A 15,311-nucleotide genomic window follows, 5' to 3' on the forward strand; every position below is an offset into this window, starting at 1 on the left:
TCTTTCTAGTTAGAAAGATACCATTCTTTTCTCTTTTATTTATTTCCTACCACTGTAAAGACCCCTTCTTAATCATCTTTTTAGACTCTTAACTATTTAAAAAATATTGATATCCCCCAGTGTTTATTCCCTAACAGTCCAACATCAACATTTGTATCTCAACTTAGTCTTGTTTATTCAATCACTTACTGGGCACTATTATCTTGGCACAACAGTTCTCCAAACCACGCCTTCCTTCATCTACCACTACTGTTACATGAACCACCTTAGAACTGCTGCAGGGTGTCTGTCCTGGACTCCATGCCTCCTAATGTCCACTCTTGCTCTCCTTCAGAGACAGGAGTGCATAGAGCCCAAGAAATGTGCCACTTTGTCCATCTCTTTATTCACTAGATCCCATGAATCCCTGTACCAGATCTCTTTGCCAAATCTGTTCTTCCAAGAGTGGACTGTACATCCCTGCTGTGTTCCTAGGTCCTAGGGGGTAACTGCAAGAGAAAAACTTGCAGAAACTTTCATTTGTGCTCATGTCCAGGCCTCACAAAAAGCACATTAGAACAAGCCTGCTTTTTTTTGTATGTTCCTCTGTTTCTTCCTGTGATGATAGGTAACTTGGCACCCACACTTAGAAATTCTCAGGCTAATTTTATTATATTTTATTGCTTGGTAGTGGTACTGAGTCCTTTAGTTTGCTAGTTAGGTGCTTTACACTGGAGCTATACCTCCAGTTCTTAAGGTCAAGAGCTTTAACTCCTTATTTTTACATTGCCATATGTGCCTATAACAACAATGCACAATGAGTTCTTAATACATGGTGTTGAATCCAATAATGAGTGTGACTTATATTGAACACTTTATCATCTTATGTTGTCATTTTAGAGAGTTTTTGGTAACACCTATATGATTTTACTATGTCTCAGGGTCAGCATTTTTCTAGAAAAACTTATCTCAGGTTTTGCTTTGACATTAGGTAAGAAAATTAGGCTTTTTTATATTAAAACTTCATTTTAAAGTGTTATTTTCAGATATCATTTCATAAAATGGTGGTAACTTAATGAGGCATGGTAGTGCATGCCAGTATTTTCAGATACTCAGGAGTCTGAAGCAAGGGGATCATGAGTCTGAAGCCAGCTAGGGCAAAGTTAGGAAGACCCTACCTCAAAATAAAATGCAATAAAAAGAAAGGGGCTGAGGACATGGCTCAAATGGTACAGTGATTGCATAGTATGCAAGAGCTCTGGATTTATCCCCAGTAATTGGTAGAAAAGACAAAAGATGATTTAATGGTAGGAGAGTGTCAGACAAACATGAAACATCTGATTATTATTAATTGGTATAACATCATACACAGCCACTCAAACAACAGTGCTTATGACCATAAGCAGTATATAATTGCAAAGCCCTGAGGGATTCTGGGTTACAGTGTGAGGAGGAGCAAGACTAAGTTCTGGAGAACTAAGAGATGCTAGATAAAAAGGAATTGGATTTACCTGCTAGCCTGCTCATGGACTCCAAAGGTTATCTCAAGATCCAATAGATCTTTAATAAAGAGTGCATGGACGATGGCTCATAATGTAAAAACGAAGCAATTAAAATTGGTGACTTTTAAACACCAAATCCATTTGTTAACCTTGAGATTATTTTAATAATTCATATTTCCTGGTTGGCTCCCTGAGCTCAGTGACCTCTAAACAGAATCCCAACTGCTCTGTGTTCCCTGGACACTTTTGTTAGCACCATTGTCATGTTGTAGAAGGGATATTCTTTCCTGAGAACTTAGTAAACCAGACTTGGATGACCCTTAAATTATCACATACATTGTCTGACTCTTGGACTTGTTGCTTGGATAATAGTCTTATTTGGGGGAGGCAACAAGAAGTTAAGCTGTGACAGTAATTTGAATTTTATCTTTTAACTGAATTCACCCTATTTTACCAGTCTTTTATCTGTTTTTGATAAAGCATTTCTTCTATGTCCTTCTTTTATTATTAACACTTTTAGGCATCAAATTTACTTGTTTCAGCCCTTCTTTTAGGAGCAGCTCACTTAAAGTACTAAGTGTCAGAAGCCATCATAATAGTCCGATTGTTGTGTGTCATCTAGTCATGATGAAAACTTCTCAATGACTTTGCTTCAGGAATCTTGCTATAGTGAAATTGCTATGGGATCTACCAGCTTTTTGAGGAAATGATCGTATAAGCAGTTCCAGTTCATTTCTGTTATCTAAAAAAGTCGTTCCCTTTACATAGATTATAAAATGTCTTCCATTTTCTCAGTATTATTAATGACAGAGCTACTTTGCCCTCAAAGAAGATACTTACGAAGATATGGGCAGACCAACTTCACATTGCTTCACTTCCAACTTCTGTTTCTATACTGGAACTCTACCTCTCCCATATACCTATTTCCATCTACTTTCAAAAAATTTTGTAAGTGACTTAAAGATCCCAATTGTTAGAAGAGGAGAATGAGGGGAAGAAATCTGAAACTCCCAGGATGCCTAACAAGCAAACAAGAAGGGGGGAAATAGTGTGAAAACATCCCTTATATACTCTATTTCCAAGGCAGGAGATGAATCTGTTTTTCCTTTCTAGTCCAGGTTGTGTGGGCTTCTGGTTTCTTTTTTCCTCAAAGACTTCTCTATGTGAATGTGTATGTTGAGGGCAGGGAACAATGAGGACAAAGGGTTTGGTCAATGAGATAAGTGAGATATAGGAGTGCTAGGTAGCATACTAAGTTGCAATAATAGAAGCAAAAAGCTACTTCTCACAAACCCTTAAAATTAAAGTTAAAATCAGAGCATTTGAACTGGAAGAACATGCATGAGGACCTACTTCCACCCTCAACTCCTCCCCCCCCCCAAAAAAAAAGTAACTGAGAGAGCCTGGTTCTAGTCCTTAACCTCACAGATACTTAGTAATGTATATGGAATTAAATTCATCTTCTGATTTTATGGGAGAAGAAATGAAATCCCCCCACCCCAAATTGTATAATTTTCTATGTCTTTGAAAAGGTGAGTATGAAATGTCGACTTCCATCATGTTGTTTCTAGGGTTGGTGGCACTTCCTATGTCTATGAATGAGTATTTGTGAGTAGCAGGGCACTAGAGTATGTGACTTGAAGTCAGACTTGGTCAAAATTTCAGCTTTGCTTGTTAGTACTTCAGCAGATTCTTAATCTTAATTGGCCTCAGCTTTAACAGTTCAATAAAATTTCAATAAATGAGAAAAATTATAGCTACCATGTGGTATTATAAAATTAAATGAAACAAAGGTTATAGGAAGTAGTTTGGTATATGGCAAAAACTAGAGGCTTCAATAAATATTTTATGAAATGAAAAAAATTGTAACTGTGTAATTGATCTCCCTTAATAAAGAGAAACCAGACCTTTTAGAAGGGAAGTCAGCTTGCCTTTTAAGTGTAGCATATTCTTTAAAAGTATGTATTTTCATGCAGTCATTTTATTCAACATACACTCTATAAAAAATGAATTATGCAACTTGTAGGTAGGGATAGAAGGGAGAAAATGTCCAAGTCACCACCTGACTTATGGAATTACAACCCCTTTGTACAACCTTAATAATAAATATATGTAGGTATATATGCATATGTATGTGCATATATTTATGTAGGTATGTGCCTATATGTGTATGTATGCATATGTGTATTTTTCAGCCATCCTAAGCCCCTGTTGTGATCGAGCTGAGAAAGTACAGGCTTCCTAGATTGCCACATCACTTCCCCTTTTATTTGTAGACATTTTTTTTTTTTTCTCAGACACCAAGGACAGTTGGCCAGGATTTTCCTCTACAAAAAGTACCCAGATCTAATGGTTGCTGGTGGCTCACATCTGTGATCCTAGCTACCCAGAAGGCTTGAGATCTAAGGATCCTGGGTCAAAAGCCAGCCTGGGCAGGAAAGTTTGTGAAACTCTTATTTCCAGTTAACCAACCAAAGCCAGAAATAGAGCTGTGACTCAAGTAGTAGTGTGCTAACCTTAAGTGAAAAACTTGAAAGTTCTCAGATCAAAAAGGGCCTCATGCTTGCTCCGTAGGTGCTCTGTCATTAAAGCCATACCCATAGCCCTTGTTGCTTTAGTTATATTTGAGTTAGAATCTGACATTTCTTCCCAGGCTAGCCTAGACTGCTGTCTTCTTATTTTACCTCTTGTATTAACTGGGATAACAGATCTAAACCACCATGTTCAGCTTTTGTATTGAGATGGAATCTCCCTGTTTTTCCTTGAACTGGCCTTCAACCTCTATCCTGATCTCTGCATTCCACATAGCTGGGGTTACAGGCATAAGCCACCATGCCAGGCTACAGATATATATATATATATATGTTAGTTCTTTTAGACTGATTTGTGTGTTGTGTGTGTGTGTCTGTGTCTGTGTCTTAGGAAATGACTACTTAAAATCCCTCACAGCCTTGTAACTTTTCTAATTGCAGATTAATCCATGCAGGACAACTGTTAAATGGACTAGCAGGTCCAACTGTAATGAATGCAGCACCCTTCCTCTCCACAACATGGTTTTCTGCAGATGAGCGGGCCACTGCGACAGCAATCGCGTCCATGCTCAGTTACCTTGGTGGAGCATGCGCGTTTCTAGTGGGACCGCTTGTTGTTCCAGCGCCCAATGGGACAGCACCTCTGTTTGCTGTGGAGAGCAGCAGGGCTCATATTAAAGATCGCATCGAGACTGTGTTATATACAGGTAATGCCAAACTTTTTCTTTTCCTGACATACATTGTTTCTTATTCCTATCACAATCTAGCTACCAAAGATACTGAAGGAAAGGATAGATACACATGCTCACATGTGTTCCTTTTTGTATAACATGGAGGTAAGTATTTAAACATATCCTTTGAGGAAGTTACTAAATTAAATGTATTTTTACTAGTTGGCAGCATCTTTCTTAATTTTGCCCCTTTCATCCCCTTTTCCATGAAGCACTGTATATAATAGATATTCTTGTATCTTCTTGAAGTGTACCATCGTTATATAAGATGAACTATCCATAAAAACTGTTCCTCCCTTGCCATGTCCCTATTAATAGCCATATTCACTTAACACTTTAGTCTTCATTTGCTTCTCCCCATATGTTTGGTGTATTGATCAAGAGTATCAACCTTTCCAAAACAGTCTCTTGGATCCTTTTTTTCTTAATTTCTGGAGTCAGAGCCTAGTCTGCTCATATATTCAATTTCCTACAAATCTTATTTTGTATGTTTCCTTTCCTTATATACCTGTTTATTGTTTCCCTCTGGATACAGAACACTTTTGATTTTTATTGTTCTTGTTTGGGTTTGGTTTTTGGTTTTTTGGTTGGTACCAGAGTTTGATTTAAGAGCCTCACACTTGTTCAGCTTGTTTACTTGACTGGAGCTGTATCACTTGAGCCACACCTCTACCCTGGCTTTTTCCTGGTTAATTGGAGATGGCATATCATGGACTTTTCTGTCAGGATTGGCTTCAAGCCAGGACCTTCCAGGTGTCAGCTTCCTAAATAGCTAAGGTCTGAGCCACTGGTGCACAGCTCTAACAGAACAGTTTTTATATGTTAATCACTCTGCTCAGCTCTTGGACTTGGTAAGATCACTAATGAAATCAGTTCTATTTGAACTATTAACTATACAGAGGTAGAGAAACCTAACTTGCCTGGGTTTGGAGAAAATTTGAAAGGTCAGGAAAACTTCAACATGACTGTAATAATAATAAAGTTAAGTCCACCAGATGTTCGTGGGATTGAGAGTATAATCAGTGCAAAGAGAGGAAAGGTATAAGAAAACTTGATATGTCCAGAACCTGTAATTTCATATGTGTACGTATGGTGGTGTAAGTATGTGTGTTTGGATGTTGGTAGTTACTTGTTCACTTATGAACGTACTTTGAGCTTTCTGTAATTGTCACTGAGCTTGACACTGATGTGGACATGGTTCTTGCTCCAACACAACTTGAAGTGTCCTGAAGTATGCAGACAGGCTTAAAAAAAAGAAAACAGTGATAAAACAGCGCGTGGGGGTGGTGCCATACTAACCATTTCAAGTTGCTCTGAAAGCTCCTTTGAGGACCACTTAGTCCAGATTTTGTTTTGAAGCAAAGCTCCTTGAAGATGCAGCATCTCAGAACCTGAGAGATGGGAGAGTTAGCCAAAAACAGTTGGCAGAGAATAAAATAGAGCCACAGAGAAAAAGCCAGTAAAGGGCTAGAACCTGGCAATCCAAGCTGCTGAAGCCCAGAGTGCCTTAGATCTGGTGAGCATAGTGATGGGCAAAGCCAGAGTGGAAGCCAGGCCATGCCGATCTCCTGAGCAAAGATGAAGGCTTGAAGTTCACCACTCTGGGGAAGTTGAAAAGGTCAGAAAGTTGTATGATGAAATCCACATTTCAAGAAGTGGTATAGAGAAAATAAAACTAAGAGCAAGGGCAGGGGCAGCACATAAAGCATTTAACTTCCTTTAACTATATGGACAACCCAGTGCTTTTAAAGAAAAAAGTTGAAACATAAAAATAAGTAAATAAAACAGGAAGTAGGTGAGGCTTAACTTTTAAACTTTGCATTGGTAATATCAATCATCTTACTGAAAACCTAAAGGATGACTGTGTCTCTTCAAGGCATTATTATTATTATTATTTTTTTTTTTTGCCAGTCCTGGGCCTTGGACTCAGGGCCTGAGCACAGTCCCTGGCTTCCTTTTTGCTCAAGGCTAGCACTCTGCCACTTGAGCCACAGCGCCACTTCTGGCCGTTTTCTGTATATGTGGTGCTGGGGAATCGAACCCAAGGCCTCATGTATACGAGGCAAGCTCTCTTGCCACTAGGCCATATGCCCAGCCCCCTCTTCAAGGCATTATTAGGCACATAACATGCACCTACCTGGCTCATGACTTCCATGTAGTTAGGAATAACCACAACAGTCTTGAAGAACAATAATTTTTTAGAAGGAGACAATTAAGAACTCATACTTCTCAGTTCCCAAACTTATAACAAAGCATGGTACTGACAGTAAGTAACATCCTGATACAGGCTCCAGCAGGAGAACCCTCGCAAACATGCTAAGTGAAAGAAGTCAGTCACAGGAGACTACATAGTCTATAAAATTTGAAATGTTCTAATACCCAAATTCACAGAGACTGAAAGTAATATAGTGATTATCTAGGACTGGGAAATTTGAGAGTGATGGGTATAGGATTTCTTTTTTGAAATGATCAGAAAATTATGGCAATTGTCTCACATGTATGTAAATGTTACAGAGTATTTGGATCATCTTTTTTCTGTTGCTAACAAGGTGGAAGTCAGTTTATTTAACCATAAAAATAACAAAATAACCCCTTACTTGTGATACATTAGAGGAAGAGAATGTGCAGTGCACATTCCAAGAGAAGAGTAGTATACACAGTTGAACATCATAGTTGGAGAGCATTGGAAAAGCAAAGCTACCTATCACAGAGCCTAAGAAGCTTTTTTTTAATTTTAATTTTATTGTTATTATAAAGGTGCTATACAGAGGGGTTAGATATACATAAGACAGAGAATGAGTACATTTCGTTTTGTACAATTTCATCCCTTTCCTCACTTTCTCCCATTTTTCCATCCCATCCCCACACACAAGTTGTATAATTCATTTTCAACATAGTGTCTAGTGAGTACCACTGCTGCAGTTGTTTTCCCTTTATCCTTCCATTTCTGTACTCTTGCGTAGGATTTTGCTTTCTAGTTTGCATATTTCACAGAGCTGCTCACAAAAATGCCTTTAGAAAGGTAGCCAAGAAATATGACCAAGGAAAAAAACAGAAGAAATGTAAATGGCCAGTATGCATGTGGGAAAATTAATAATCTTGTCTGTCAATATTAGAAATCTATAATTCCTAGTTGAATTACATAAAACAATCTATGAAGCCAGGCACTGGTGGCTCATGTCTATAATCCTATCTACTCAGGAGGCTGAGATCTGAAGATCACAGTTTGAAGCTAGCCTATGCAGGAAAGCCTATGACACTCTTTATCTCCAGTTAACCACCAGAAAATCAGATGTGGAGCTGTGGCTCAAAGTGATAGAACACTAGTCTTGAGCAAAAGAACTCAAGGACAGCACTCAGGCCCCAAGTTCAAACCCAATGACTACCGCCCCACCAAAAAATCTATTAAATGTCTCATACAAATGTTATTCCACTAAGTATATATGCTTAGAACTAGAATTGTGTAGCAGAAAGGACATATAGATATCACTGAGTCTAATCTCTTTATTGGTCCAAAAGGAGTAAGGGGTTCGAGTTTCCTGATTTTAGTGAGTACTGTGCTTTTTTTGCCCATTGAGCATAGTCAACAAAAGCTGGAACTTCCAGGTGCCAGCACTGTGGAAAGGAGGATGAAGACTTGGAAATTTTTCTCTCTGTAAGGGGGCCAAACTTAGATTGCTTGGGTGTTCATTTTCTTTTGGTTGTTTACTGTTCTACATTAGCTAGTCTTATGTTTAAATTTTTGTCTCTTGGTTGCTTATTTTTGGATGTTCTCTTGTCCTGTTGAACTTTCCTGTAATGCTCAGTAGATTAGATCTGTCCTACCTATGCTTCAGAAATCCTACCCTTGATCAAATAAATTCTACCAATTTCCCCTCATGGACTTTCTTCCTAAGTTCTGTTCTTTATTAAATAGGAGTCTTAGCTCTGTTTCAAAAATCTTCTGTACAGTAAAGCACTGTTGGATTTTAATGTTTTCTGCACAGAATAATGGTTGTCCACACATCCTCATTCATTCTGCCCTTGTGTGCCTTGCCTATCGCGTGATTTCTGTCTATGGCCTTCATGTCTTCTCACTGGCTAGGCACTGTGTTTTTGTATATCTTTTTATATTGTAAGATTTACTTACACCCAGTAAACATGTCTTTACTAACTTTTTCTATATGTAGTTCACATTTTACTTTTGTTTTGATTTCAGAATTTGGAGTTGTCTGCTTAATTTTCTCTGCTACACTAGCTTATTTCCCACCCCGGCCTCCTCTTCCTCCCAGTGTTGCTGCAGCAAGCCAGCGGCTGAGTTACCGGCGCAGCTTTTGTAGATTATTAAGGTAAATACATGTAGGTTTGTTGAGAAGTTGTGACTTTATTCAAAATAATTCCACATTTTAAAAAGATAATTTGAAATAATTTTTATCAGTCATTAATCAAGCTGTAACTGGTTGATAAAATACTAAGTAAATATTTTTATGTCCTATGAAAAATGTATCTTAAAAAATCACCTCAAACAAAAGTATGATGTGGATGGTGTATTAGCCACATACCACCTGTACTATTATTTAGTTAATATTTTAAAAATCAAATCTCTTGTTTTCCTTACAGATTTTTCTAGAAATATGTCACACAAACATGTCTATAAAATTAGATATGTATTTATACAGATTGTTTTATTAGTGTGTATTTGTTAATGAACATGAAAATAAACAAGGGGCAGTCAGTATAAGCTGAATAAAATATTATTATGTATCACCTAAAATTGCCTCATGTATGATAGGGTCATACTTTGAGAAATTTAATTATTTTATTTTTTGGTTTAATTTATGTATAGTTATGAAATTCTACCTTTAAAGGCTCCAGTGCCAGTACTAAACTTAATTCTTTGGAGACAGATAAAATCACTACTGATGATGTTGTCCATTTGGACCACTTGAACTTATCTGTTAAATTTTTCCCACTTAGTTGTAATAAGTATTTATTACTTTTAGTTATTATATATTGTTCCTCCTAATTGGTTTTTTTTTTCTTATCTTCCTCCCAAATGTTAAATTTCTTATAGTAAAGAACTATGTCTTTGTATTATCTGGGAATCTTGTCTAATAGGAATATAATTCAAGCTACATGTATAATCTGTTTTAGTAGCCTCATTAAGAAAGATGAAAAGAAACAAATTAAACATAGTAGTACATTTTATACAACATAATATGTCTAAAATATCTTAACATGATGTCAATATTAAAATGAGTATTTTACATTCTTATATTTTGTATAAATCTTTGATACCCCATGTCTCATACCTTTACAGCACATTTCAATTTGAACACTAAATTTTCCCTGGAAATTTTCCCTGGAACATATTTAAATCTCATTAAATTTGAAGTTGAAAAGTATTCATTGAATGATATTTTCACATTATACTATTTATTTAAAATTAAAAATAAATAATGCATTTTCAAGTTTTGAATGGACAGACATTTGACTTTAAAGGAAAAGGCAATTGTCTCAGGTATACTTGAAGATCTATACTTCTGTAGAATATAGTTTTTAGTTTTTCCTCATTTTTAACAAAATTTCAGTAGCTAATGTAACCATTTATTTCCATCTCTTCACCTAAAAATGGTTTTCTTTTTGTGCAAGAATCCAAACCATCTTATACTTAGCCAAAGTCCTAAATTCAAGTGTATTAAAAGTTATTTTAGCTGGTTATAGGTGGCTAATGCCTGTAATCCTAGCTACTCAGAAGGCTGAGATCTGAGGATCAAAGTTCAAAGCCAGCCTGGACAGGAATGTTCATGAGACTTATCTCCAATTAACCACCATAAAACTGGAAGTGGCCCTGTGACTCAAAGTGGTAGAGCACTAGACTTGAGCTAAAGAGCTTATTGACAGCGCCCAGGCCCACAGTTCAAGCTCCATAGCCAACTAAGAAAAACATTGTTTTAAGATGTTTGTCAGACATTTAAGTCTGATTCCCAGAAGCTTACTTTTTTATTCTTTATGACTATTGAGAAGAAACATCTTATAATATTCACTGTAAATCTGCTGGAAATGTTTCTTACTGCTTATTTGTTTACATAACCGAATTTTTTTCCCACACAGGCATTCTGTTTTGTTCTGCTGTCGGTGCTTGCAATTGTTCATTTGAAATTTGCAGCTGCCTGGGCTGGGGATATAGCCTAGTGGCAAGAGTGCCTGCCTCGGATACACGAGGCCCTAGGTTCGATTCCCCAGCACCACATATACAGAAAACGGCCAGAAGTGGCGCTGTGGCTCAAGTGGCAGAGTGCTAGCCTTGAGCGGGAAGAAGCCAGGGACAGTGCTCAGGCCCTGAGTCCAAGGCCCAGGACTGGCCAAAAAAAAAAAAAAATTTGCAGCTGCCTCTTTCATTCTAATCTCTTATCTACACAAAAACTTCAAGTAAACAAATGACATCATTCTATCAGTATGTAGAAAGATATAATTAAAACCACATGAGTTCACATCAACCAGGAAGAGACCAGCAGATTATAGCTCTAGGGAATACCTGCTCTGATGTGTATACTACAAAGCAGGAATATCTACCACACTGCCCTTGCTAAAGTGGCTTTTTATATCTGCCAAAAAAGATAGAATTTATATTTATATTCATAATATCATATATTAAGTATAATTAAAAATCCTATTCTTGAGTTACATAAGCAACAATTCACATAGTGCGTAATATTAGTTGTTGTCCACGATTTTTCTTTAAAGGATAAAAACAAAGTAGGATAGATTAAATAAAATGGAACAGAAAATGATATCTCATGTACTGGGGATGCATATTTGGGAGAGACTTTTGGTTCATCGTGTGTGTGTGTGATTATGTACATGAATATGGGTAGATCACAAAATAAATTTCTTATTTTGGGGTACAATAAGAATTTTTTGTTTTGTATTTATTAATTTAAAAAATTTTTGACAAGGTGTTGTGCAAAAGGGGTACAGTTACATAATAGGGCAGTGTGTACATTTCTTGTGATATCTTACACCCTGTTTTTCTTTCCCTTACCTAGATCAGGTAGACATATATACATTACACAGTGTACCAGAAACATATACAGTAGCCACGTGGCCTACGCCAAAGGAAATTCACCTAAGACTTTAAATGTAATGTCAACAATAGAGTTTGCTTATCCTTGTCTTATATGAACATACGTACATAGCTATTGTGATCCACTGACAGGTCTATTTTTGACCTTTATATGTTGAGTAGTTGTTTGGTTTTAGTTACATAATGTAGGGTCGCTGACCCAAACCTGTGGGAAATACCATTTGACAAGAAGTTTTTGGTTTTGCAGATCTGGTCTCTACTGTCTCCCCCTCCCCCCACCTTAACAATCATATATCAAGGAGATCATGCATCTTTGTTTTCTGTGTTCTAGGCTTGTCTCATTCAACATTATTTGTTCAAGTTCTGACCATTTCCCTGCGAATAACAATATTTCACCATTTCTAATCGCTATGTAGTATTCCATTGTGTATAGGTACCATATTTTTTGGATCCATTCATCTGTGGAGGGGCATCTGGGTTGTTTCCATATTTTGGCTATTGTAAATTGTGCAGCGATAAACATGGAAGTGCAGATTTTTTTTTTATATCTTGGGACCTATTGTTCAGGATAGATGCCTAGGAGTGGTATGGCTGGGTCATAGGGTAGGTCTATATTGAACTTTTTGAGAAACCTCCATACTGTTATCCAAAGTTTGCACTCCCACCAACAATGGAGAAGGGTTCCTCTTTCCCCGCACCCCCTCCAGCATTTGTTGTTGCCTGAGTTCAGAGTATAGGCCATTCTAACTGGAGTGAGGTGGTATCTCAGGGTTGTTTTTATTTGCATTTCCTTTACTGCCAGGGATGTTGAACATTTCCTCAAATGTTTCTTTGCCATTTTTATCTCTTCTCTTGTGAAGTCTCTCTTTAGCTCCTTTGCCCATTTCCTAACTGGTTTATTGGGCTTGGAGGGGCTTAATTTTTTGAGTTCTCTGTAGATGACGGATATTAGGCCTTTGTCTGTTGCTGTGCTGGTAAAGATCCTTTCCCATATGGTTGGCTATCTTTCTAGTTTGGTGGCTATGTCTTTACCTGTGCAGAAACTTTATTTTGTAATAGTCCCATTTGTTAAGTCTCTCCCCTATCTGTTTTGCCCCTGGGACTCTATTCAGGAAGTTTCTTCCTGTGCCTATAAGTTCTAGTGTCTTTCCTACTCTGTCCTTCAGTAGTGTCAAGGATTAAGGTCTGATCTTGAGGTCCTTGATCCATTTTTAGTTAATCTTGGTGCATGGTTATAGACTAGGGTCTCCTTTGAGTTTTCTACATATGGCTGCCCAGTTTTCCCAGTACTAGTAGTTGAAGAGGCTATGTTTTTTCCATTGTATGTTTTTAGCTCCTTTGTCGAATATCAGCTGACTTTGAGAGTGCGGTTGTATTTCTGGGTCTTCAATTCTATTCCATTGGTCTTCAGGTCTGTTTTTATACCAATACCAGGCTGTTTTTGTTATGATGGCTCTATAATAGAGCTTGAAGTCTGGTATTGTGGTACCCCCTGCACTGCTTTTTTTGCCTAGAATTGCTTTGGCTATTCTAGGTCTTTTGCTGTTCCATATGAATTTATGGGTTGCTTTCTCTATTTCAGTGAAGAATGTAGCTGGGATCTTGATGGGGATTACATTGAATTTGTTTAACTATTTGGGCAATATGGCCATTTTCACTATATTGATTCTGCCTACCCATGAGCATGGGAGGTCTTTCCATCTCCTTGTGTCCTCTTTGATTTCCCTTTTTAGATTTTTATAGATCTCATTAAATAGGTCCTTCACGTCTTTGGTTAGGTTGATCCCTAGGTAATTTATTCTTTTTTTAGCTAATGTAAATGGTATTATTTCCATAGGTTCCTTTTCTGCTTGTACATTGCTGGTGTACAGAAAAGCTGCTGACTTTTGTGGATTGATTTTATATCCTGCTACTTTGCCAAAATGGTTTATTAGGTGTAGGAGTTTGGGGACTGAGTTTTTTGGGTCCTTCAGATATAAGATCATGTCATCTGTGAATAGGGATAGTTTAATTTCTTCTTTACCGATGTGGATCCCTTTGATGTCCCCCTCTTGCCTTATTGCTATGGCTAGGGATTCCAGCACTATGTTGAAAAGAAGTGGGGAGGGGCTGGGAATATGGCCTAGTGGCAAGAGTGCTTGCCTCATATACATGAGGCCCTGGGTTTGATTCCTCAGCACCACATATACATAAAATGGCCAGAAGTGGTGCTGTAGCTCCAGTGGCAGAGTGTTAGCCTTGAGCAAAAAGGAAGCCAGGGACACTGCTCAGGCCCTGAGTTCACGGCCTAGGACTGGTAAAAAAAAAAAAAAAAGAAGTGGGGAGAGTGGGCATCCTTCTTCCTGAGTTTAGGGGGAATGATTTTCGTTGCTCTCCATTTCATACGATATTAGCAGTTGGTCTGTTGTATATGGCTTTTAATGTTTTAAGGAATGTTCCATGTATTCCTGTTCTCTCCAGAGCTTTTAATGAGCCATGGATGTTGTATTTTGTCAAAGGCTTTTTGGGCATCGACTGAGATAACAATGTGATTCTTGATTTTAGTTCTTTTTACGTGGTGAATTACATTATTAGATTTATGGATGTTGAACCATCCTTGTGTCTGTGGGATGAAGCCTACTTGGTCATGATGTATAATTTTCTTGATCAGTTTCTGGATCCTGTTAGCTAACATTTTATTGAGGAGCTTTGCATCTGTGTTCATTAGTGATATTGGTCTGTAGTTCTCTTTCTTTGTTGGGTCTTTGCCTGGTTTGGGGATGATTATCAAATTAGCTTCATAGAATGAGTTTGGGATTTCTCCCTCTGTTTCTATTTCACGGAAGAGTTTGAGGAGTATTGGTATTAGCTCCTCACTAAAGGTTTTATAGAATTCATTGGTGAATCCATCTGGGCCTGGGCTTTTCTTTGTTGGGAGGCTCTTGATTACCCCCTGTTTCTCACTGTAAGTTATTGGTTTATTTAGTTGATTTATTTCTTCTTGATTCAATTTGGGCAGTGTATACTTCTCTAAGAATTGATACATTTCTGTAAAATTGTTGTTTTCTAGTGAGTAGAGTCTGGAAATAGTTCCTTATGGTTGTTTGAATATCGTGTGTATTTGTTGTAATTTTTCCGGTGGAGTCCCTGATTTTACATATGTGAGTCTATTCTCTTCTTTTTTTTGTAAGTCTTGCGAGGGGTCTGTCAATTTTATTTATTTTCTCAAAGAACCAGCTTTTAGTTTTATTTAATTGTTGAATGATCTTTCTATTTTCAATCAGATTTATCTCTTCTTTAATCTTTGTGATCTCCCCGTCATTTTAGATTTGATTATTTCTTGTTTCTCCAGATGTTTTAGTTTCATCGTGAGGTTATTCACCTGCTCTGCTTCCATTCTTTTAATGTAAGTGCTGAGGGCAATGATTGATCTTGCCCCTCAGTACTGCCTTAGCTGTATCCCATAGGTTTCTTTGTGATGTATTTTCATTGTCGTTGTGGCTTATGAATTTGTTAATTTTAT

The 15,311-nt window shown here is 37.4% G+C and overlaps 2 protein-coding genes across 2 annotated transcripts in view; one reads left to right on the plus strand and one right to left on the minus strand.

Annotated features, from left to right (window-relative positions):
• Nucleotides 1-15,311, minus strand: part of Kpna1 (karyopherin subunit alpha 1) — a 596,817-nt gene that overhangs the window by 285,318 nt on the left and 296,188 nt on the right. The window lies entirely within an intron of this gene.
• The window catches only part of Slc49a4 (solute carrier family 49 member 4), a 67,902-nt gene that overhangs the window by 17,690 nt on the left and 34,901 nt on the right, over nt 1-15,311 (plus strand). The window contains exons 3-4 of the mRNA XM_048346775.1: nt 4,454-4,719; nt 8,942-9,071. Of these exons, the coding sequence (XP_048202732.1) occupies nt 4,454-4,719; nt 8,942-9,071 (396 nt within the window). The remainder of the gene's footprint in view (nt 1-4,453; nt 4,720-8,941; nt 9,072-15,311) is intronic.

The sequence above is a fragment of the Perognathus longimembris genome, chromosome 5, assembly GCF_023159225.1.
Source record: "Perognathus longimembris pacificus isolate PPM17 chromosome 5, ASM2315922v1, whole genome shotgun sequence".
NCBI lineage: Eukaryota > Metazoa > Chordata > Mammalia > Rodentia > Heteromyidae > Perognathus > Perognathus longimembris.